This window comes from Ammospiza caudacuta, chromosome 3, assembly GCF_027887145.1.
Source record: "Ammospiza caudacuta isolate bAmmCau1 chromosome 3, bAmmCau1.pri, whole genome shotgun sequence".
Taxonomy (NCBI): domain Eukaryota; kingdom Metazoa; phylum Chordata; class Aves; order Passeriformes; family Passerellidae; genus Ammospiza; species Ammospiza caudacuta.
The window spans coordinates 114,608,510-114,632,520 of record NC_080595.1 but is presented as its reverse complement, the minus strand read 5'-3'; the positions used below and the strand labels follow the sequence as shown (position 1 = coordinate 114,632,520).

At 52.6% G+C, this 24,011-nt stretch overlaps 1 protein-coding gene across 2 annotated transcripts; it reads left to right on the top strand.

The window, feature by feature from the left end:
- Window positions 1-4,404: 4,404 nt before the first annotated feature.
- TRAM2 (translocation associated membrane protein 2) lies at window positions 4,405-23,234 on the top strand. 2 transcript variants are annotated; one of them, XM_058801859.1, is made up of 11 exons: window positions 4,405-4,614; window positions 11,788-11,851; window positions 14,436-14,545; window positions 14,755-14,871; window positions 16,413-16,471; window positions 17,010-17,094; window positions 17,178-17,248; window positions 17,904-18,008; window positions 18,135-18,293; window positions 19,754-19,859; window positions 20,481-23,234. In XM_058801859.1, the coding sequence occupies exons 1-11, from the start codon at window positions 4,495-4,497 to the stop codon at window positions 20,502-20,504; spliced, it is 1,020 nt and encodes a 339-aa protein (XP_058657842.1). In that variant the 5' UTR covers window positions 4,405-4,494; the 3' UTR covers window positions 20,505-23,234. The 2 variants fall into 2 exon arrangements, with proteins under 2 accessions (XP_058657842.1, XP_058657841.1); XM_058801858.1 differs by having other exon boundaries at window positions 19,687-19,859.
- The last annotated feature ends 777 nt before the right edge of the window (window positions 23,235-24,011 follow it).

Below are 24,011 nucleotides of genomic sequence, written 5' to 3'. Positions count from 1 at the left end.
GAGTGCATGAGGACTGGGTAGGGATGAGGGTGTTTGTGTGAGGGATCTGTTCCCACAGCTTTGCTCCCTGATGATGAGAGTTGGTCATTGGTGAGCCATGCTCCACTTTCTCCTTGGGAGCAATGTGAAATCAGGTGGGATAATGTGGATTGTCTGTCCTTAAAGGTTTCCAGCCTGTGTGAGAGCCCTGTTGCACCCAGGGTCCAAGTCCTGTGTGCTGGTACAGTCCCAGCACTGAGCCACAGGTCTCTGCCTGTAGAAATAACCTGTATTCAATCAGAGAATCCCAGAATGGGTTGGGTTGGAAGGGACCATAAAGATCATCTCATTCTAATCCCCTGCCATGGGCAGGGACACCTTCCACCATTCCGGGTTGCTCCAAGCCCCATCCAGCCTGGCCTGGGACATCTCCAGAGATGGGACAGCCACAGCTTCTCTGGGCACCCTGTGCCAGGGCCTTCCCACCCTCACAGGGAAGGATCTCTTCCCTATATCCCATCTAAGCCTATTCTTTAGGGAATTCTAAAGCCCTGTTTGAAGTAGGAGGACTCCAGCAGCAAATCACAGCTTCAGATTCCCCACCCTTTCCATTTTCTGTGGCCCAAAGATCTGGTGCACCTCCAGATTTTTCCCAATGCTGCCAGACTGGGAAAATCACACTGGAGAGGAGTTTCTCCCCAAAACTTCTTGTCCCTTTGCCACCAGAGGGAGATGCTGCTCAAGCTCTAGATACCCTCCAGTGCCTGTGTTATGGAATCATTCAGGTTGGAAAAGCTCTGAGCTCATCCAGTCCAACCATTCCCCAGTGCTGCCAAGGCCACCACTAACCCATGTCCCCATGTGCGACATCCACATGACTTTTGAGTCCCTCCAGGGATGATGACTGGAGAGGTGAGGGAGGTACAGGACTGATGCTGCTGTGGCATTGCACTGGGAGCCAGTGGGAATGAAGTGGGGAGCTCTGGGATACTGGTGGTGGAGTGCACAGTGAGCTCCTGGAGGAATGAGACCATGGCTGTGGGCATCTCCTTTTCCTTCCCAGGCATCACTGGGCCATGGGGAATGTTTGAAAATCACTGTCAAGGTCTTGCCCTCTTCAGAAGAGTCACTGACCTGTAAATATCCCATGGTGCCTTCATGTCCAAAGGTATGTGTGGGAGGGAAAATGTCCCAGATCACATTGGATGCACAAAGGGACCTGGGGGTTTGGTGGAAGTGGCTCCAGCTGTCACCACCATGGTGCTGAGTCCTGATTTTGGTGCTGTATCCTTGGAGCTGTGTCCAGGTGGGTGACCTGGTCACTCCACACTCTGGTTTGTCCTCAGATCAACCCTTGGGGTGCACAAATCCCACAAATTCCCTGTCACTACTCTGTGTGGAGCAACATGGAGACCTGGGCCAGTCCAAACCCAGGATGGAAAAGATGGCAGAGGGGCAATGGACCAACTGCTCCTGGCAACCTACTGATGTTCATCTTCCAAATATCCCAAATGCTTGAGGAGATCTGGGCAGATCCTCTTCTCCTTCTGCAGCATCTCCCATGAAGCTGTTTTTGGATGGGGAGTGATCCTGAGCTAGGCCAGGATCTGCTCAGCTTTTGGAGGTGGTCATCACCAAAGTTTGGGCTTCAGCCACTCACTGAAGGGCTGGAGCAAGAGGATATCTCCATCCACTGCACTTGGACAGATTGTCCAGTGCTTTTGCCTGCTCTGGAATAGAAAATTTCTGCTAATTTGCCTCCTGTGAACCTTTTCTTTTCCATTTTGTTTCTTCTTTAGAGAGGTGGAGGGTCATGTCCCAGCCCAGGAGAGCTCAATGCCACAGGTGAGAGGAGCTCTCAAGGGCAACATGGGAGCAGGAACCAAGCATGAATTTTGACAATGCAGGGAGTGACCCAAGGGCTCCCCAGGAGAACTGGCTGTGCCACTCTGGTGATGTGGAAAAAGGAGCAATCAGGCAGGAACAGAGGCTACGTCCCTAAGAAATTAAACAATAGCCAGGCAAGTGCCTGGGCTTGGGAACGTGGCTGTCCTGACTGCTGGCACTGTCCCCTTGGCTTGTCACTCTGGTCCCTCTTTCAAGGTGAAATAATAAAGCAGGATGGAGTTGTACCAACAGTGTGGGGCAGCAGCCTTGCCCCAGCCCTGCTGGGATCTCACCTTCCAGCAGCCCAATCTCTAAGCATTGTCCATGGGTGCCTGGTTTTGTGAAAAACATTCCCTCCAGCTCCAAAATGATGTAACACCACCCCACTCCCCACCCCCTCATCAGAAAAGATTTCCCCAGAAAAACCATCTTTTCACTTGAAACAACATTGAACCACAATACTTGGACCTTACAGAAAATAGAATTATTTGCCCTGGGGCTGTTGTTATTTGTCTGGGGTTTTTTTCCCAAGCTGAAACTTTGGTTATTTTTTCCCCCCTTTAATTACATTTGGTTTGCTGCAAATCCCTTTCTGGTGCCTTCAGTGTTCCTGTAAAAGGCAGGGCCCAGGCTGCAGCTCTGTGCCCATGGCTCCAAGGCTAAACAATACCACAGAGGGGGGGAGCAGAGGGTAAGCCCAGCTAATCAGGACTTGCCTAATAGGACTGAGTGCTTAATGAGAACCCAGGGACTCTGCTTCCCCAGCTGGATTTGGCTGGAGGAAAATGCTTTGTGCTCTCAACACCAGGTTTGAGACGGCTCAACTCTCTCAGATGTGCTGGAGCAGTGTTTTCTCCCTCTTGTAAATCCATCCTCACTGGACACAAGACAGATCTGTGAGGATTCAGGGATGCTGGAGGAGCTGAACAAGACCCTGGAAGCAGAAGGATCCATGTTTTGCTTGAAGGGAGATATTTCAAATCAAAACACTGTTTATACCTTGATTTTCCTAAGCAAAGCCACCAAAGGGCCCTGTCTGCTCCCCTCATGTCCTTGGAGCTCCCTGAGGAGCTTTGGGGGGATTTTAGGGATTGACTTCAATAAGTAACACCAAATGTTCCACTGTTTTGCCATGGAGACCTGTTCAGATTGTCTCTGTCCCCACTGCTACAGCCCCAGATTGAGCTGGGGTGTGGTTTTGGGAAGGGGGTGGGACAGGGAAGGCACCTCAGGCCTTTCCCTGGTTAATGAGGGAGATTTGGGGTTCAGCACGGGGACTTTGGGATGCAGAGCAGGGTGTCAGGGGGTTGCAGGGTGTGCACAGGTGGGTGGGTGCTGGGACACAGGTGGGTGCTGGGCGCATGGGAGCCCAGATGTGCAGGGTAGGTGGGTGCAGCTGTGGGTGCAGATGTGGGAGGTTGCCTGCACACAATCGGTGGGTGCAGATTCAGGTGTGCATCCCCACATACACAACAGTGGGTTCAAGCGTGGGTGGCTGTCCAGATGTGCACTGCACCAGGACACAGATGTGAGGTGGGTGCCAAAACCAGCATGTGCCTCCACCCACTTTGGAGTGCTAGGGTGTGTGTGGGGCAAGTGGGAGCCGTGACCAGAGCTGGGTTCTCTCTCTGGTGCCGGGATAGGTCATGGTTCGGTGCTAGGTCCAGGGCTGTGCTGAGCTGTGGCAGGGCTGGATCCAGGTCCGGGGCTTGGTCCCGGGAAGGGTCCATGTCTGTGTCCATAGCCGGTGCCCGTCTTGGCTCTCGGTCTGGATCCACATCCGAGCTTTCCATCGTGTGCTGGGTCCAGGTCCCGGGGCGGGCCTGGTGCTGGGTCCGTGTCCAGGGCTGGGCTGAGGTCCCGTGCCGGTACTGGGGCTGGGTCCAGGTCCGTGTCCGTGCCCAGGTCCGGTCCGGCTCGGGGGCGGGCTCGGGTGCTGGGTCTCGGTTTGGGTGCGGGCCCGTGGCTGGGTGCGGGTCCGGCTCTGTGACCTGGTCCCGGTGCTGCTCGGTGCCAATGCCAGCCCCGGTCCTGGTGCTGGTCGGAGCGGTGCCGGTGCCGATGTCATTCCCGGTGCTGGTCGGAGCGGTGCCGGTGCGGGCCGTGGCGGTGCCGGTCCCGGTCCCAGTGAGGGCCGGGGCGGTGCCGGTTCCCGTTGCCGGCCCCGGTGCAGTGCCGGTGCTGGGTCCGGTCCCTGTGTGGGCCGGGACGGTGCCGGTCCCGGTGCTGTTCTCGGTGCGGGCCGGGGCGGTGCCGGTCCCAATGCTGTTCCCGGTGCGGGCCGAGGCGGTACCGGTCTCGTTCCCGGTGCGGGCCGGGGCGATGCCGGTGTCGGTCCCGGTGCGGGCCGGGGCGGTGCCGGTGCCGGTCCCGTTCCCGGTGCGGGCCGGGGTGGTGCCGGGTCCGTTCCCGGTGCGGGCGGGGGCGTTGCCGGATCCGGTCCCGGTGCGGGCCGGGGCGGTGCCGGTCCCGGTCCCGGTGCGGGCCGGGGCGGGGTCGCCGCCGGGGCCGAGCGGAGCCGGGCGGGCGCGGGGAGGGCTCAGGCGGCGGCGCCTGCGCGGGGCCATCGCGGCGCTCCGCGAAGTTCCGCGGGGCCCGGGGAAGTTTGGGCTCGGCTCGGCCCCGGCCATGGCCTTCCGCCGGCGGGCCAAGAGCCACCCGCTCTTCAGCCAGGAGTTCCTCATCCACAACCACGCCGACATCGGCTTCTGCCTGGTGCTCAGCGTCCTCATCGCCCTCATGTTCGAGGTGAGACGCCCCCGCCATCGCCCCCCCCCGGGACCGGCTCTCCGAGTGTCCCCACCCCGTGGGCGAGGTGACCCCCCTTGGTCTGCATGGGGTGTCCCCTCCTGGGGCTGTTCCAGCTCGGGACGGTCCCCAGCCGGCCCAGGTGCCCCCATCCCGTCCGGGGAGGGGGCTGTGGGGTGCGGGACCCCTCGGTGTGGGCTCAGAGTGCCGCCCCATTCATTCCCCATCGCTCACCCAGCACCGGAGCGGGTCCCCACATTGCCACGGAGACCCAGCCTCCTGCTGGCTTTAGGGGTGGCACATCCTTCACATCCTTCTGCCCCCGCTCCAGCTCTACCGGGGGTCCCTGCCTGCGGAGGGGGAGCACAGGCGGTGTCAAAACCCCTGCCCCAAACCCACCGCAGCTGCCGGGACGTCCCGAGCGCTGAGGGGCACATCCAGCGAGAAGCCAAGCCTTGTCTGCTATTCCCAGCTCTTGGAAATGGAAGAAATTTTTTTTGCCTTTTTTTTTCGCCTTTTTTTCTTTAACAGTAGCCCTTTTCCAGGTGTTTTCTCCGCAGCCCGTGGGACGAGCACCGGAGGCTCCCGGGCCTGGGGCAGCGGCTCCCGGGCCTTTCCCATCCCGCTGAGGCACGGGAAGGCATCGCCGGCATTCCTCGCCCTGCTTGGGCGCCGCAGACCCCCTCAAGGCCGCTGTCCCACCCCCGCCATGCCGGGAACGCCGCTCTGTCCCTGCCGCTGCTCCGGCTCCTTCCCTGTCCGCCTGCTTTCCTTGCCCCTGCGTGGCTCCGGGCATCCCGCCCCGAGCAGCGGCACCGCCGGCCGGGACCCCCCCGCCTCCCCCGCTGAACCCTCCCCTTCGGCACTGCCACGTTTCAAAGCAAATCCGGATGGGAAAGGGGTGGCCGGGGGGCCTGGCGAGGGAGGAAAGGCTCCTTCTGTAGCAAATCGCAGGAGGAGGAAATCCATTTCCTTAATTCCTCCCCGCTGGCACCCCCTTGCTTTTCTATCCCCCTCTTTTTTTTTTTTTTTTTTTACTGCGAACTCATTGAATGAACGAGCCTCTTACAGCACTCGAACCCTTTTCGACGTCCTTGTGCATGTATGTATATTTATTTAAGGGTTTCAAAACCGACCCAGGAGGGCCAGCTGTATTCCAAAGCCACATGCAAATGCTGCAAAGTTGGGCTGCAAGTTTCGTACTCGTACTTTAAAAAGAAAATGCCGCTGAAGTTGTGTCTCTGTCTCAGGGTTTCTTCCTGCAGATGGGTTTGTTGCATATTGGGAGCCCTGTCCTGTTGAGGTTGAACCTGGGCTTCCTGCTGTGGTGGTTTTGGTTGATATGGTGCTGTGAGGGCTGTTCTAAAATATGATGAACCTTCCCCCATGGTGGTGGCAGCAGGGAGGGATTTGTGGTGTATCTGTGGTTTTTTTAATGTATTTTAATGAAATCTCCCTCAGATGCTGAAGGCAGCAGTTTGCTACTCTCCAGCAGACCTCAGGGTGACAGCTTGCCATGCCAGGGTGGCTTCCAGTGCTCCCTGTATCTGGCAGCATCATCCCTGGGCATGGGCTTTGGGACAGCTCTTGGTCCTTGTGGGTATTTCAGTTTACTTTTATTTTATTATTACATTTATTCCTTCTGCTTTCTTTTCCACTGGAGGGGAGATCAGCCTCTGCTCTTGCCCAGCCCTCCAAACCATCCGTGCCTGTTTGTGCCACCTCTGTGGTGAGTTTTGGTGGCAGCTCTGATCCCTTGCCATAATGAGGAGGACCTGTCACTGTCCCTTCCCCTCCTTCTCCTGTCATCCCTGCTTCCCACCCTGCAGGCAGGCTTGCACCTTCCCCAAGCTCAGGCCCAGCGGAAAAGGCTGAATCCTGGTCACAATAGGCCGTTTCCTGCAGGGAAGGTTTTTTTGGGAAGACACAAATAAGGTTTTTAACCTTTTCCCAGGCGTCCCTCAGGAGCTGACCGCTTCCTTGCTCCAGCACCCTGCTTGGGGTGATGCTGTGGGGCTGCCACGGGTCTCCCACTGCTCAAGCACAGCATAAGCTGCACCTTGAGCATCTTTTTGGGTGCACAACCTTTCCCCATCCACATGGATTCACCAAGCTGGTAATTCCTCTGTGGCAAGGAGCAGGTGCTGGTCATGACGGGATTTGGTGGCATGAGGCTGCTCATTGGTGTTCCAGGTGATTATTCCAGTGTTGTGTTTGTTTTTGGGGATCATTGCATTACTCAGGGAGGGAATCCCCAGGCTTGGAGGGAGTTTCCCCAAAAAGAGCTGTCCTGAGCTGGGCACTACAAAAGGTTTTTATTTCCCAGTCAACCCTAAGCCTTCAGGGTGTGAAAGCACACTTGGTTGTGCAGCTGCCTAATGCCAGAGAGGGATTTTGCCACGTGTGTGTGGCTGCTGGAACCCAGAAAGAAAAACCTCCCTCTTGTTTTTTTTGGTGTAAAACTATTTTTAGTGAGTCTGTACAGAAACACAAAGCAGGTGCTTCCCATCCTCATGCAGAAATTACTTTGCATATCTTTTTCCACCCTACTTTACAGAAAAATGAAGCAAAGGCCAGGCTGGGTTTAATGTGTCCCACCAGGGCTGGCTCCTGTGAGTGGTGTTTAGTCAGGTTTGGGGAAAACTTTGCAGATTTTGGAGAAGTTTCTGTATTAGATGAGATTGCTATTGTAATCTCTAATGTGGGGAAGCTGAGGCTCAGTCTTATGCCTGGGGTGATGAAATAAAGCTATAAACCATTGTTTTAGCAGTGGTTCCATGCCCTTGCAGGGCTTTCCCCCTGTGCAGATTGTGGGATGTGAGTCACGGGCTCCCAGGCTCAGAGTTGTGACACTCAGGAGAAGGCAGCTGACGAATGAGCTGCTATTTCCAGGCTTCCTGCTAAATATACTTTCCCCTTCCCAGTCCCCTCCGTAGTACTCTAAAAATTGAGGCCTTTCTATTGTTAATGAGGGAAAACAAAATGCATTCCTGCCTCCCCGGGTCTTTGCCAGATGTGGGAACCGAGGCATGTGGGGGATGTAAGGGTTGAGTGCTGGGAAGAGTGGAAAAAAGGTAAAAAAGTGCAGTATTTAGGTTTACTTTTAAAAAGGGAATAAACAGGAGGGAGGGTGAGGCAGTGGAAATAGTGTCATGCTGGGGATGAGTTTGTCTGTGGGGGCAGAGGGGCTGCACCGCCCTTGGGAAGGGCTTTTTGTCAAAGCCAGATGTTTACTTTGAGAGGCCTTGGTCCAAAGTTTGGGCTTCAGTTTACATATAGGGCCTGTGTCAATCCATACTGTGCATCAGCAAGTTTGTCTTTCAATAAACTGGAAAAAAGAAACCCAACGTTGTGAGAAAAGCCTTTGGACAGCATTTTGTCTGTAATTAGTTTGAGTTGTTTTTCAAGCCCTGGAAATATTTTCCCAGCTCAGACTGCAGAAAACTCCCCCAGCCTCCCCCGCCAGAGGTTTGGAGCTGCTGCCTTCTTCTAGAATGGCTTTAACTCAAGCAGGACCATGGGCATGGTGGCATGCCTGGGGGTTCCTGGCTGTGGTGAAAACAAATCCCACTGGGATGAGGCTTTGGAGAAGGGAAATGTGTTTCATAGAATCCTGGAATTGTTTGAGTTGGAAGGGACCTTAAAACTCATTCCCACCCTGTGCCTTGAACACTTCCAGGGTTGGGGAGTCCACAACCAATCTGGGCAAGCTGTTCCAGAAGTTTGTAGAGTGTGCTGGGGAAGGATGCTCCAAAACTATCCCTAATTCCTGAAAATATTAGTGTTTGAGAGTTGCAGTGGGTAATTTCTGAGAGAGGTGCTAAACTGCCTGCATGCGTGTGCTTAGACACAAGTGGAGTTGGGATTTTGATGTGGCGCTTTTCATGGCAGGGGTAAAGACAGCATCTTCTAAATTGCTGGGTGGGGCTCTGAGCACCCTGCTCTGTGACAGGTCTCCCTTCCCATGGCAGGGGGTTGGAACATGATCTTTGAGGTCCCTATCAACCCAAACCATTCTGGGATCTAAAAAAGGATGGGGAGAGCTTTGCTGCTCTGTGTTAGGCAGCAATCTCCAGGCTAGGGGTTGGAATGTGGATTTTTCCAGTCACCACATTATCAGGGATTAAATGCCTGATGGTAGACAGTGAATGTGTGGTGGTGCTGGGATTGCTTGGCTTTATCTTTTGCTCTGCCACCCAGGGCTGCAAGGTGGATGTGCTGATTTGGTTTCTGGCCATGAGAAACAGCCTTATCCCTGTCCTGGCTGATCAGGCATCTCAGGAAACTCTGGTCATGTTGAACACATTGAGTTTTACCTTTTTATCATCCATCTGCACTTTGGTCCTTGAGTTAGTGGCATTAACCAGCAGAAAGCTGAAGATGCAGTCCCTTCTTCATGGTTGTAGAGAGCTCCCAGGACAGCTGCTTCCCAAATTTTCCTGGTTCAGACATACAGAACCATGAAATCATTAATAGGGAAAGCCCTCTAAGGTCATTGAGTCCAACCACTGCCCCAGCACTGCCAAGGCCACCCCTAATCCCTGTCCCCAAGTGCCACATCCCTCATAAGGCAGGATGAGGAGCATCTCCCTCTGCAATAGAGGTGCCCTTAATGCAGGTCAGGGAATGGATGAGAAATAAATATACGGTGTTTGCTACATGGTCCCTGCTCTGTGTGTCCCATGGAGACAAATCCCTCTCCCACCCTCTAAAAAGTTGTGCCAGGAAGGATTAGGTTGGATATGAGGAAAATTTCTTCACTAAAAAGGCAGCCAGTGGTTGGAACAGGCTGGAAGTCGTGGAATCGCCATCCCTGGAATTGTTCAGAACTTCTGCAGATGTGGCACCCTGACCATGGTTTTGTGGTGGGCTTGGCAGTGCTGGCGGAACAGTTGGGTTCCATAATCTTAGAGGACTTTTCCAACCTAAATTATTCTGTGATTCCATGAATTGTGCCCCTGCCAGTAGCAGTTAAGTGGCAGCTCTGGCTCTGCTCTCTGCCCTGCAGGGCAGAAGTGTGCCCAGCCCTTCCTTTCCCATTTCAGCATCTTGTTTCAGAACAAACAGACAGCAAGTCTTGTGCCTCTGAATAATCCTCACATTGCTCTTCCCACTCCAAACTTCTGCTTTCCTTGGCTGCCTGTGAAATGCTCAAGGCAGGCTCTGAAGGGTTTTGCCATCCCTGGTGCTCATCCCTATTTCCCAAGCCAAGGAAACCTGGTTTTTGCCTTGCAGGTTCCTGCATCTAGGAGGTTACCATATTTTAACAACCAATTTGTCTTTGGTTGTTAAAATATTTCACTGAGGCTTTAGGAAGCAACCTGCTACCCCTCTGTAAGGAAAGGTGGGGGGTGCTGGGATGGCTCCAAAGCTGCTGGTGGTTCTGCAGCCCACAGGAAGCAAAGGCAGGTGTGGAGATGGGACAAAGCATTCCTTGATGGAGGAACCTTGCTACCAGGTGCTCTGGGAAAGAAGATCAGGAAAAAGAAAAGGAAGATCAGGATTGGAAAATGTGCTGGGGCTGAGCTCTGTCTGGGCATTGCTTCCCACCCTGGAGATACTCTGGGGCCATTTTCCTGGACTCACAGCTCTGGCCTGTGTCCTCTCCAGCAGGTTAGAAGGCTTCACCTGGAGATGATGTCTTGTTTCCAGCTGTTTATAGCAATGGATGTCAGCCAGGTACTCGGGGAGCTGTAAATCCATCAGTGCCTGCTGACTTTAGCACGTCCGTGACACGGCCGCCCATCCCTGCAGCACCACAGCCACCACTGGCTCCATGCCTTTGTTTCATGCCCTGTGCCAGTCTGTGGCAAGGTTTGGATGTAAACTCCAGTCCTGGATGTGCTTTACAGCTCTGGGATGAAGCAATTTGGCTTTCCCAGCCAGCAAGGTCTGCAGGAGCCAGAAGTGTCTCCCTCAGCCAGCTTGAGGCCAGACGATGCACTTTTTCCATTCCCACCCCAAACTCTGCCCATGGTCTCCATCTCCTGCATCTACTCCTCCACAAACAGAGCACAACATGTGGGACTTCCTTTTTTTTTTTTTTTTTTTTTTTTTTCTCAGTGGAAAAAGCAATAAAAACCCCAAACATCACAAAAACACACCATGGAGTTTGCTGTCCCTGAGCTGGGGCTGCCTGCCCCGGTTGCTCAACGCTGGTGGTGGCAGGATGGGAACTCTTGGCAAAGTCTCCCCCACAAGCTGTGGAGCAGTTTCCAGCTGGGATTTTAATATCCTGCAGCTCTGAAGCAGTGGCAGCCATGTCTGTGTGAAATGCAGCTCATCTCCATCAGTGTTTGACGGACACAGGATTTTTTGGGAATGGTTTTGTTTGAGGGTGGGTGCTTGTGAAGTGTTGGAGCCACTGGAAAGGGAAAATCTGGTGACCTGCTGCCATTGTGGGGTTGGATGGGATGAAGGCATGTTTGGTGTTGGATGTCTGTGCACTGGATTTTGCTGTGGCCCCAGTTTGAGGGTGCTTTGGTCTCAAAGATGCAGTTTTGGGGTGTCCTGTGGGGTGGATGCTCTGCCCCATCCCCACAAAGCCTCCTGCTTTACTGCTGGGGAGGATCAGCAAAATTAAATTCCTTTGAATTAAAAGCAGTTTAATCAATGGCCACCTCTCTGGTGATCAGTGATGGGATCAGAGGGAATGGCTGGGGCTGTGTCAGAAAAGGTTCAGGTTGAATATTAGGAAAAGGTTCTTTCCACCCCAGAGGGTGGCTGGGTACTGAACAGGCTCCCCAGGGAATGATCACAGCCCCAAGCCTGACAGAGTTCAGGAGAGGTTTTGACAATGCTCTCAGGCACAGGATGGGATTCTTGGGGTGTCCTGTGCAGGGACAGGAGTGGAATTTCAATGATCTTTTTGGTCCCTTCCAGCTCAGGATATTCCATGATTTGATTCTATGATTCAATAAATAAAAGGTGAGCAGCACAGCCCTGGGTTTTGGATGTCTTGATATCTCATCCCAGGCTTTTTTTTCTCTCTTTGGCCATGCACCTGGGATCTTGTGGGTGACCAGTGAGAGTTTCAGTGTTCCTGCAAGTGAAGTTGGTGCTGGCACATCTCCCTGGGTGATTTGCCTTTTCCATTGTGATGGGAAAAAAACTGGTCCAGAGGAATGGATTTAACAACTGATTTGCTTCTTCTCCCCTCTGTGTCTTTGACAGGTCACAGCCAAGACTGCCTTCCTGTTCATCTTACCTCAGTACAATGTTAGTGTGCCTACAGCAGGTGAGAGATGCCTCTGCTCCACAAAGAAGTTTGGATTCCTCCCAAGAAGAGGAAGGAGTCTGGTTTGCCCCACATCCTCACTTCCAGCTGCCTTGGGCTCACCCTGTACTGATCAGCTGCTCAGGGCCTTGTCTAGCAGTAAATGCAGTCTGGCAGAGATGTTAGAAATAAGACATTTTGTGAAGAAAACAAAGTTTGAGTGGCTCAGACCACTCTGATCATGTCTCATGCAGCCAGGGTTGGGAAGAAATCTTTCCAGGGAGTCTGGGGGCTTCCTCTCTCTTTCTGCCAAGGCCAGGCCACTCTGTGCTCCCTGCAGGATGAGGGTGCTGCTCCAAGCCTGGCCAGGCAGGATCCAGCTGTGTGATTGCCTACCTGGAGCAGCTCCTTGTCCCTCTGGGGAGCAGGAGGGATTTACCTCTCTGCCAAGCAGCAGGGGCTGTTCATGTCATCCCTGTCCTGCTGATTTTTGGGGATGGCACCTGGAGAAGAAGGTGTGGAGATGGACATGGTGCACTGTGACAGCGTTCACAGGGGTCTCAGGTTGAGGGAAGAGACAAGGATCTGACTCCATGTTTCAGAAGGCTTGATTTATTATTTTATGATATGTATTACATTAAAACTATACTAAAAGAGTAGAAGAAAGGATTTCATCAGAAGGCTGGCTAAGAATAGAATAGAATAGAATAGAATAGAATAGAATAGAATAGAATAGAATAGAATAGAATAGAATAGAATAAGCAAGAATGATAACAAAGTCTGTCTCAGACTCTGTGTCCAAGCCAGCTGGGCTGTGATTGGCCATTAATTAGAAACATCCAACATGGGCCAATCAAAAATCCACCTGTTGCATTCCACAGCAGCAGATAATCAATGTTTACATTTTGTTCCTGAGGCCTCTCAGCTTCTCAGGAGGAAAAATCCTAAGGAAAGGATTTTTCATAAAAGATGTCTGTGACAGTGCACAGCATCCCTGATTCACAGGGAGTAAATTCCAGGAGGCTCTGAGCTGGTGCAGCTCAGAACCAAATGGACCAGAGGAGGTGTCCCAGCTCCCAGCCAGGAGGCTCAGCCTCTGTTATTCCTATTTTGGCTGCTGGTTGCTGCCTTCCTGGCTCAGAGCCCCTCTGGATCTGGCAGGGATCTATGCACTGGCCTGGAGGCAGCAGGAGGTGCTTTGGGTAAAGGCCTGGGCTTGGGATGAGCCAAATGCCCGGGGCACAAAGCTTGGCCTGGTGGCAGAAAACTGCAGTTAATTGGGAATGTTTGAGTAATCATCCAGAGAAAGAGCAGGGTTGGGATTAGGGGAGCTGCAGAGGCAGACGTGGAAGATAAAAGCTCTGCCCTTAAAGACTTTGGTTATGGCTGAAGGAATCATCCAGCTTCCAGATTAACTTGTGGTCCTTTCTCCCCTGTGGCACAGTCCAGACAACTTCTGCTGCTGGTTTTTAAGGGATTTATTCTTTCCTGGTATGAGAAGTCCCAGGGGGCACAGAAGCACCTCCCCAGGACCAGGTATTGGGGTATCAATATAGGGCATGAGCTATTGGGGAGAGAGATCTTAGTGCAGCAGCTTCTTGGGAGGAATCTAAATTTTTCCAAGGCTTTCCCACATCCCCCACAGCTCCTGCTAGAGATGCCCTGGAGAGAGAAGGCACAGCACATGTACATTATTTTTTTTTTTTTTTGGTCTTGCAGTACTGTCTTTTGCCTTGCACTGGGATGCAGGCACCATTTTTACCTCTGGGTCTGCACAGATGTTTTCATATCCTTGAGCCAGGTGTGTTCATAAATCCTGTTCTTAGAAACCTGGAATGAAGCTTTGTTTAGGGTAGGCCGGGCTGGTGACAGAGCAGTCCCTTCCCAGCACTGGTACCAGGAGAGGAGAGGCTGGATCAGGGTCAGGGAGAGCAGCAGCCAGGAGTGGGATGAGCTTTGTGTGGTGGTACTTCCTGCTGCCTTCCCAACTCTGCTGCTTCCCATAAGCTTCAGGGCTGAAAATAGTCACCTAAATGCAGATGTCCAGGGTATTTTTGGGTGCTGCTGGGTCTCCTGTTGCTCCAGAAGAGCACAGCCTCCTGTGGGTCCTATTTCTAATCCACCAGCCCTGTGCTGCTGCTATTCAGATCTCTGAATAGCAGAAGGCATCTGCATGTAGGCAGCTGAATCCTGCTCCAGCAGTTTTCAGGGAAGATCATAAGGAAATGTTAAATCATAACTGAGGAGGTGGAAATCCTATCCCAAGCCCTGATGTTCCTAGTGGGGCATCCCTGATCCCATCACTTGCTTCTGCTTCCCATGTTTTCATCCCTCCAGGTGATAAATTCCCATCTCCACAGTTGAGCTGTCCCCAGTGGCAGGGGGATGATTTTAGTGTCCCCAGTGTCCCCTCCCTTGAGGTGTGTACCTGTCAGAGGGGAAACTACCCATGTCTGCCACGAGCTAACCCTGGAGAGAACCCTTTGGCCACTGCCATAGTCATGACCTCTCTCTGGTGTCCCCATCCAAGCTGCTCCCCACTAAGCCCTCCCCTGGAAATCCTTTGGGCCACGGGGGTCTGACCCACACTCTGATGTCTTTGCAGATGGGGAGCTGGTCCAGTATCACTATGGGCTGAAGGACCTGGTCACCATCCTCTTCTACATCTTCATCGCCATCATCCTGCACGCGGTGGTGCAGGAATACGTCCTGGACGTGAGCACCATTCCCTGTCCTGTGTCCTCAAAATACCTCAAATCCCATGGGGGTTCGGCACTAAAATGCTCTTCTGGGGGTGGTCTGGGGGCTGAGGTGATGATGAGTGAACCTTCATCTGTGGAGGCTGCTTGGGATGAGGAGGAGAGACAGAGTTGATGGTGGCTGATGTTTTCTTGTTGTTGGTCTCTCCCTCTGCTCCTTCCCAGAAAATCAACAGGCGTCTGCACCTCTCCAAGGTCAAGCACAGCAAGTTCAATGAGTCAGGGCAGCTGGTTGCCTTCCACCTCACCTCTGTCATCTGGTGCTTGTACGTCGTGGTGACGGTAAGGCATGGGGCTGCCTGGAATTCGGGTTTCCAGAGGGAGCTATGGCTTCTGGAGCACAAAATCCCACTGGCAGCAGAGTCCCCAGCCAGCTTCTGGGCCAAAACAGGCACATTTCAGTCAGTTTAGTTTTCAGCTGTGGTGGATCTTTCCTTAAGGCAATTTTGGGAGATCTTTCTCCTGTGTTGTACAAGGCACAGGTAAATGGGCTGTGAAATATTTTTGGGCCCCAGAAATCCTGCCTGGCCCCATCATCTCCATCCTCTGCTCCAGGACCTGATGCCTTCCTCAGCTTATTTTCCTTCTTATGTACATTCAGTGCCTCGAGGTTTCTGGGTGCCTTTTGTGGGGTCATGGGACTAATGGGCAGAATTTTGGGATCCCTCTTTGTTGTTCCTTCCTTGGCAAGCTGATGGTGAGGGAATCTTTGAAAACAAGGAAACCTTGCTGTTCCTATGGGTGTCAACCCAAAGAATTCAGAGGGAAAAGTGTCATTTTGGGAAGGAAAGGGGAGGGAAGAACAGGTGGTGTGGGAGAGATCTGACTCTTTTGGCAGTGTGAAATGATGATGCTTTGCTGCCTGCAGCCATTGGGATTCAGCTTTGGTCTGCAGTGGCTCTGGGGATGGATCCTCGGGGACAGATTCCCTCCCCACTGCTCAGAGGATCCTGCCAACCCTTCTTAGAGAACTACTTTTACCTTCAAGGCCAGCATCTCTAGAGATCTGCTGACACTGCCTCTGCCTCATAAGGCTCTGAGGAAGGAAACATTGGCAAAACAGTTGATGCTGCTGGTTTTGGGCTCCCCTTACCCAGTGCCAGACTGATCCCTCAGCAGCTGTGGGGCTGGAGCATCCTATACAGCCCACATTGCTGTGATGTGCTCCCCAAACACCCAACACACGTAGAGCAGGTCACTCTTGTATTTCCCTGGCCTTCTCCAGCTGAAAAAAGGTCTTGGGACAGACAGGGAATGGATGATGGTGACTGGGCAAGATAAATTTCCCATGCCAGCATCTCCTTGCAAAGTCCAGGGCAGCATCTGTGTGGCAGGACTGAGAAGGGAGTCCCATCCTGTAAGTCAAGAGGTGGAAAATGAAACTATCCAATTCATATCAGTTATTTTTGATGGTGTTTTCTGTTCCTCTTTCTCTTCAGAAGCACTTCTTGTTGCTGAAGTGCTGCTGGGGTTGGAAATGCCAGTGGGCAAGAAGCCTCTGGACCATGCACACAGGAATCTCACCCCTACACTTCCAGAGCATTCCAAACCCCAAAATATCCTCTCCTGAACTTGGGACCCTCTGTGCAACTGAGCAAGCAGCTTTCTGCCCCCAAGCAAGGGGCCTGGTGAAATTGTAGAGGGGTCCTAGAGACCCACAGATGCAGAGCTCAGCCCTGGCCCTCACAGGGAATGTGGTTTTTCCTGCAGGCTGTGATGAGACTTGGGTGTCATTCCCAGTTCCTCCTTTCACTGTACCATTAGCACCCCCTCTCATAACCTGTTTTGTTTTGCTGAAGCCTTGCCTCTCTTGTCTTTTTCAGGAAGGATACATTTCAAACCCCCGGAGTCTGTGGGAAAACTACCCGCATGTTTATCTGCCGTAAGCACTTGGGAGGGCATTTTGTTCTGGGGCTGGCCACTTCTTCCTCTCCATGGTTTTGCCTGCTGGGAGTGGGGTGCTGACAGCACAGCACCCTCTGCATGCACCGTGCAGCAAGGATGCTGCAGTGAGACTGTGGGCAGTGGGGATATCTCGTTTGTGAGCCTGGGGAAGGGTGTTCCAGAGGGTTTCATGAGGAGGACCCTGTGGGCTTGGTTACTCATCCTGCCTTTCCCAAGGTGAAGTCTCTTTGCTGTGCATTTTTCACAGCAGAAATGTAGTGGGAGATGACCCTTCTTTCTTGGTTTTTTACAAAAGTGAGGCTTGCTGAAAGCACAGAGACCACAGCACAAGCATCTGGATAAACTCCATGCGTGGCTCTCTCGGCTCAACAAATAATTTCAGCCCTGAAATGATTTCTCCTAAATCCAATGGCTCCAAAACAATGGAGGGATTGCCTAATGCTGCCTTGGCACTCGAGTTCTTGGGATCCTGCCTTGGCCTGGGCTGGCTCACGTGGCTCCTCCCTGCATTTCAGGTACCAGGTGAAGTTTTTCTACCTGTGCCAGCTGGCCTACTGGCTGCATGCCCTGCCCGAGCTCTACTTCCAAAAAGTCCGCAAGGTGAGAGCCAGGTGGAGGTTTTGGGAGAGGGAGGGTGGCTGGAGAGGGCTGAGAGGTTCATTTGGCTTTTCTGCCCCTGCCAGGAGGAGATCCCCCGGCAGCTGCGCTGCATCGCGCTCTACCTGCTGCACATCGCCGGCGCCTACCTGCTCAAGTGAGTCCCTGCCCCAGCATCCCCTCCCACACCAGGGATGGGGCTGGGCAGCTGCTTCTGCCCTGGGGAGCACCTGGGAATCCTCAGGGGTGAGGGGCTTAGAAGGAAAAAATGGGATTGTTTCAGTGAAGAGTGACTTTTTACCTAAGCAGGTATATAGGACAAGGGGAATGGTTTTAACCTAGAAGATATTTGGATATTGGGAAGAAATTCTTCTCTGTGAGGGTCATGAGGCACTTGGCACAGGTTGTACAAAGGGTTCCTCATCCCTGGAAGTGCTCAAGGCCAGGTTGTACGGGCACTGGAGCAACCTGAGACAGTGAAAGGTGTCCCGGGCAGGGAGTTGGAGTGAGATGGTCTTTAAGGTCCCTTCTCACCCAAACCATTCTCTAATGAAAAGCAGAGCGGCCTTGCCAGCCATAGGGTTTTGTGTTGGATATATCCCAGCTCTGCTAGTGTTTTGGATGTTGATGGTTTGTAGACAGGGATTTCCCCTATTGCAGTTCTACCCTCACAGAGGTCTGGCTTTGGGCTGGTGCTGCAGCTCATGGACAGCAGGGCTGAGTGTGCAGCTGGGTTTGAAGGATGAAGGATGAAGGTAGAAGGATGAAGTCTGACCAGCCCAGTGATGCTTTTTTTGCCTCTTCTCTGCCAGTTTAACCCGCCTGGGGCTGATCCTCTTGCTGTTGCAGTACTTGGCTGAGTTCTTCTTCCACATGGCACGGCTGGTTTACTTCACGGACGAGAACAACGAGAAGCTGTAAGCAGGGGAGCTGCCTGTGCCTCCCATCCTCCTCTGGAGCCCAGGAGAGCCTGGATCTTGCTCTCAGCTCCTGGGTCAGCACTGGGGCTGCTCCTGCCCACACCTCTGCTTTCCCTCCTGCAGGTTTAATGTCTGGGCCGTGGTGTTTGTGGTCACCAGGCTCTTCACCCTCACCTTGTACATCCTGGTCATCGGCTTCGGGCTGCCGCGCGTGGAGAGCCAGGCCCTGGACCCTGAGAGAGGGAACTTCTTCAGCTTCCTCTTCAACAATATTCTCTTCAGGTAGGAATGTCCTCTGTGTCTTCCTTGGCTGTGTTATCTCAGCATGGGTTTTTCTGAGTTTGGAAATGATGAAATCCCAGAAAGGTGTGGGTTGGAGGGGACCTTAAAGATCATCTTGTTCCAACCCCTGCTATGGACATGGATACCATCACTGGACCAGGTTGCTCCAAGCTCCATCCAAATGGGATCCAGACAGTGATTATCTGATCCTGATTCCATTTAGGAAAGGTCTTAGTGAGCTGAAGGGGGTGTGAAGGAAGCAAGGAGGGGTTTAAAGGCTACAGAGAGCCAAAACAGAGGGGAAAAGTCAGGAAATTATGTGTTAATCAAGTGAAGTTATAAAGTGCAGGCCTATATTGGAGAAATGCTTGCAGGCTTTCCCTGTTGTACCTGTAAGTGCATTTCCATGGATGTGGTCAAGGAAAAGGCATCTTCCCTTCTGCTTGGCCATGTTTTCCTGCTTGTTGATGTGAGAAGCAGAAAGTGGAATGGCCTCCTCTTGCCTTGCAGTCTGTCAAGTCTGGGAGCCTTTCTCACCCTTGCAGCAGCTGTGGGTTGAGTTCAGAATTTGCCAGCCATGGTCATTCTCAAGATTTTTGAAGCCAAGGACTGCTGGCACAGCTGAGGATTTGAGGGTCTTTCTTACCTCCCTTCCAGGTGGTAATGATGGATGATCCTTTAGATCATGCAGGGACGTTGTATCTTGTCTGTGCCACTTTGTGTTTTGGGCAATGCTGGTTGAGATGATCTTGTTCATCCTGTGGCAATCTACAAAATCAGAGGGTTTTGGGAAAGGTGCAAAAGGCAGGCTTCAGAGACAGTAGAATTGTGATTAGAGCTAAGCTAGCAGGCTTACAAGTAGGTATTGTGTTTGAAGTGGGCGAGCATTGTTTTGACCAAAGGTACGTGTGCTTATAGTGGTTGGATAGAACTACTGTCAATGTGCTTTTGCTTTGTGTGATTGGTCAAAAAACTTAAAAAGTAAGTTGTAACATTAAGTTCTTTGTCTGCCGCCTGAGACGTGAGCTGATGGCATCTTCCCATTGTCATAACCATGTAATGAGACTGACGCTGAAAAATAAAACAGCTCAAGGCATGTTCCCAGCAGTCCCATCCCATTTGTAATTTGTACAGACCCCTGACCAGAGATACATCCATTCCTGCCCTAAAGTTGAAAGAATCAATGAATCAAAACCTGAGAGCTTTATGACATGGAGGGAAAGGAAGGTGGCTGCTCTGGGCTCAGGGGTGGCAGAAAGGAGAGATGGTGGCTGGAGGGATGGCATCTGCCACGGGGGGGACCTCGGCCACCAGCCCCAGCGTGGGGGGACGGCCGGGCTGGGGGTGGCCTCGCTGCTGTGTTCTCAGCCTGCCTCTTCTCCGCCCCTGGCAGAATGAGTGTGCTGCTGTTGGTGTGCCTCTTCCAGGCCTCGGTGATGTGGCGCTTCATCCACTTCCAGCTGCGGCGCTGGAGGGAGTACTGGAACGAGCAGAGCAGTCGGAAGCGAGCGACCGTCACTGCTGCTGGCACCAGGCAGCAAACCAAGCTGCTCAAGAGGGACTCGGGTGAGTGCTGCAAGGGTGGCACCGTGGAGGGGGCAGCCCTGGGGTTCAGCATCCCCCCAGCATGGTGCTGACTGTGCAGGGTGTCCCCAGCTGTGTCCTGATGTCATGGGGGTTTCCCCATGTCTGGGGGACAGTTGTGAGAGATTAAAGGGTTTGGCTTGTGCAAGGGACAAAGTTGCTTTCTCTGTAGAATCACAGAATGGTTTAGATTGGAAAAGACCTCTGAGGTCATGGAGTCCAACCTTTGACCAATCACCCAGGTGTCAACCAGACTAGAGCACTGAGTGCCATGTTAAGTAATTCCTTGGATACCTCCAGGGGTGGTGACTCCAAATCTCTCTGAGCAGCCCATTCCAATGTTTAATCACCCTTTCTGTGAGGAAATTCCTTCTAATGTCCAACCTGAGCCTCCCTTGTGGCAGCCTGAAGCCATTTCATCTTGTCCTGTCCCTTGTTCCCTGGGAGCGAAGCCCCACCTGGCTGCACCCTCCTGTCAGGCACTTGTGGCAAGCGAGAAGGTCCCTGCTGAGCCTCCTTTTCTCCAGGTTAAATACCCCCAGCTCCCTCAGATCACACTCCAGACCCTTCACCAGCTCCGTGTCCCTTTGTTGCCACTCCCAGGTTACCATGAAAACGGAGTGGTGAAAGCAGAGAACGGAACCTCACCCCGCACCAAGAAGCTCAAGTCTCCATAGAAGCCAAGGGTTGTCTCCTGGGGAGGAGGGTGAGATACCAGGACTGAGCTGCCCCTCCTCCTGCTCCTCACGAGCGAGCGGCGTCCCAAAAGGCTCGGGATCATCTTCCCAAGGTGTCTCTCGCTCTCCTCCCTTCCTTTCTTGCTCTCATGAACCGTTTGCAATAAAACCAAAAAGGCCCCATTCCCCTTCTCCCATCCCCCTCATAGGAACCTTCTCCAGCCCTCCTGATTTTGCCTCTGATCATAAACCAGCGTGCAATTTTTATTTTTTTTTTCCTTTTCTATTTTAGTGTTCGGTTATTTTGGTTAAATGGTTACAAATGTATCATAGATCGTTCCAAACAATCCTTTTTTCTCCTACAGCATGTTCCTCCCCTCTCTTCATGGTGCTTCCCTGAGCCCCTGGGACAGGGCCACGACAGCTTGAAGGCACCAAATGTGTGTTATGGGATCAGATTCCTGGGGGAATGTGCTGGGGCTGGGAGATCTGAGGCTCAGGGGTGCTCTCAGGTGAGATGGGGCACAACTGGCCTGCACTCAGCAGGATGGTGATGCTGCAAAGAGAGACAAGGGTCCGATGGAAGAAGCTCAACCCTGTCTTGTCTCCTGGTGGACCTCTGATTAACTGGGGTTTTCTGAACCCTGCTTTTGAGAATTTTGAGAGCTGGCCAGCAGAGAAGGGAGAGAACTTCCCTCTTCATATGGAAGGTCCATCTCCCAGCCTCTGCTTGCCCCAGCTGGGTTTCTCTTGGCTGTCCCATGGTTGTTCTGAGCCCAGGCCTCTGCAGCTCTCAGTGTTTTGTTACGGGGCAGCAGCATCCTAAGTTCCACATGAATCCTTGAGGCCTGCCCTGCTCTGAGTGTTGGCCTGGCTTTTGTCAGCCCAGCCTTTTGCCAGCTTCTCTGTGCCTCATGAACCTGGTGTTCTTGTTGCTTGTGACCACGTCCAGGTGACAGATGGGTTGCTGCAAAGGGTTTTTGCATCAGTGGGACTGTGCCCCTCATGCTGTCACCTCAACCTTCCTCGTCCCTACCGTACCAGTCCAGCCATGCCATCGGCAGCCACCAGCTTCACTCTGTTTCCAAAGGATACAGTGCTTGTATCCACCCAAGGTGCTATCAAATCCAGGGTTTCTTCCAAAAATCCTAGCCCCTTCATCCCTTTCTGAGCTGTGAATGAGATGACAGGGAAGGAAGGCGAAGGAGGCCGGGGCTGCAAGGAGCAGCTTGCATTTTAGGAAAAGCCTGGCTTGTGACACATAGCTGTTAGCAGATGGAGTTGTCTCAAATCTACCTCAGAGGCCATCTGTTGCTGCAGACCACTTTCTCCTCTTGCTTCTGCCCACTGCCACCTCCACGTGCTGGCAAGAGGTTTTGTGGAAAGCCAGATCCCACCAGCTTCATCCCTTGCTGAGTCTGCTGGGGAGCAGCATCTGCTTGGGGTTTCATGGGTCAGTGCCATCTCTCTGGGCTTCTTTTTTGGGGTGCCACGCCAAGCTAGGTTTGGCAGGTGAGCAGTAGTGGCACCACTGTCCCCATACTGTCCTCTGGGGCAGTTCCTGAGCTGGGCTTTGCTGTTGGTGCCTCTTGTGCAGTGAAGTCGGCCGTAGCTTTAGTTCTGCTTGACACAGCAGGAGCAGGGGACTTGTGGTGTGTCCCCTTGGCTGGGTGAGGAGAGGGACACAGGACAGAGCTGGGCTGCTGTCCATGTGCAGTCCAGGACTGATCCTTGGTGTGCCCCTGGCTCAGCCCCTGGGGGCACCTGAACTCTTTTTCGAGTGCAATTCCAGCTTGAGGCCGGTGCTGTTGTTCTTCACACCAGTCATGTTTTGAGAAATGGGTGACAGTTGATTCTCTGCCCCTCTTGGAGCTGAGTTGGGGTTTTTTCCCCATTTATCTGGGTGTCTTTTGTCCTTTCCTCCTCCTGTCCTTGTTGAGGAGACACTGGAGGGACAAGACATGCAGGGACATGAGGACAGTTGGTCAAATTCCACTTGTTCCTCAATCCCCACAACATTTGAGTGTCAAGTGAGAGATTTTGGCAGGAGAGGGTTCTCCCTGTTTTCAGGGGAGCTGGGGAAGGAGGCTGGAGCAGAGCCCCTGGTGGCTCCTTTCCATTGCTCCTTGTAGCCTGTGCTGGGAGGATAAGACACTTTTTGGCTCAGAGGCAGCAACAGGACCCACAGTGCGTGACTGGGGGGAAAAGAGCTTTATGTTGGGGAGGACATGGAAAAGGTCGAGTGTGAGAGGTTTTTCCTTTCTCCTGCCTCTTCCCATCCCCTGCCAGTGCCCTCCAGGAGTGACTGCTGGCTGGCACCTCCCAGAGCCTCTGCCAGGCCTTTCTGCAGCACCAGTGCCTTGCAGCAGCCAAACTGCTGACTCTGTTAGCAGGTGACACATAGAGCCCCCCAAAAACACGGCTGCTGAATGATTCCTCCTCCTGCCTGCTTGGCTTCAGGCAGCTCTTCCACTTGCACAATCCTATCTCTGTACAGTAGCTGGTGATGCTTTGTATCCCAAGTGCCTTATGTTGTAGCCTCTCTGTGCACTATAGCAGTAGCTGAACACCCTCCTTTGTTACTACGTATGTACAACATATGCTACATTTATGTGTTTTCTGTTTCCTTTTTGATAGAGCTACCAGGAAAAGGGACATTTGTTTTTGAAGCATTTCCATGTGTTCTTTTTATTATTTTAGTTTTTTAAATCTATAGATGATGGGGCGCTTTTTTTTTTTTTTTTCCTAGCCCTCCCCTATATTTAGTCCTCAGAAATCCCCATCCTTCTGGCAGGTTTTTTTTTTTTTTTTTGAGCTGAGCCTTTGTTGTGAGGCAATATCCACTGTCATCCTGGAGGTTTGCAATCCCATCTCCATCAGAAGGGCTGCCTTGGGCTCCCCATCCCTGTGTTGTAGTGCAAGCACAATCCCTGGGCTGCAAGCCTGCAGTAACTGCTGCTGTTGTTCCTGTGTCCGTGTCATTTCTCAGCAGATCCAGCCTTCCTTTCAGCCCAAAGAGCTTTTTCTTGGAGCATTGTCATTGCAAGCCCTTAATGGTCAGTCTGTCCTTGGCCTCTCTGCCTATGAAATGCCACGAGCTCACTTCCCTTTACTGGATGCTCTTCTCATGCCCCATCTGTGTCATCTCTAGAAAACATCATGGAATTGTTGGGTGAGGTTGGAAAATGCCTCCAAACTCGTCAAAGTCCAACCTTTACTCCAACACCAAGATCCAACCCCGAACAGGAGCTCTTGTCCACCACAGTGTAGAAGGTGATGGAGATTATCCAAAACTTCCAGTGGGATGTGATTCATTGCACTCTTCCCATGGGCTTGAGGCTGCTTTAGTAGTCTGTGTCCATTATCCAAGCTGTGGAGGTCAGGAATTGAGTAGCCTGTGATTTTTGGGGTGAAGTGTAGTGTTTTCCTGTCCTAGCCTAGAAGAGGTGTGAAATAC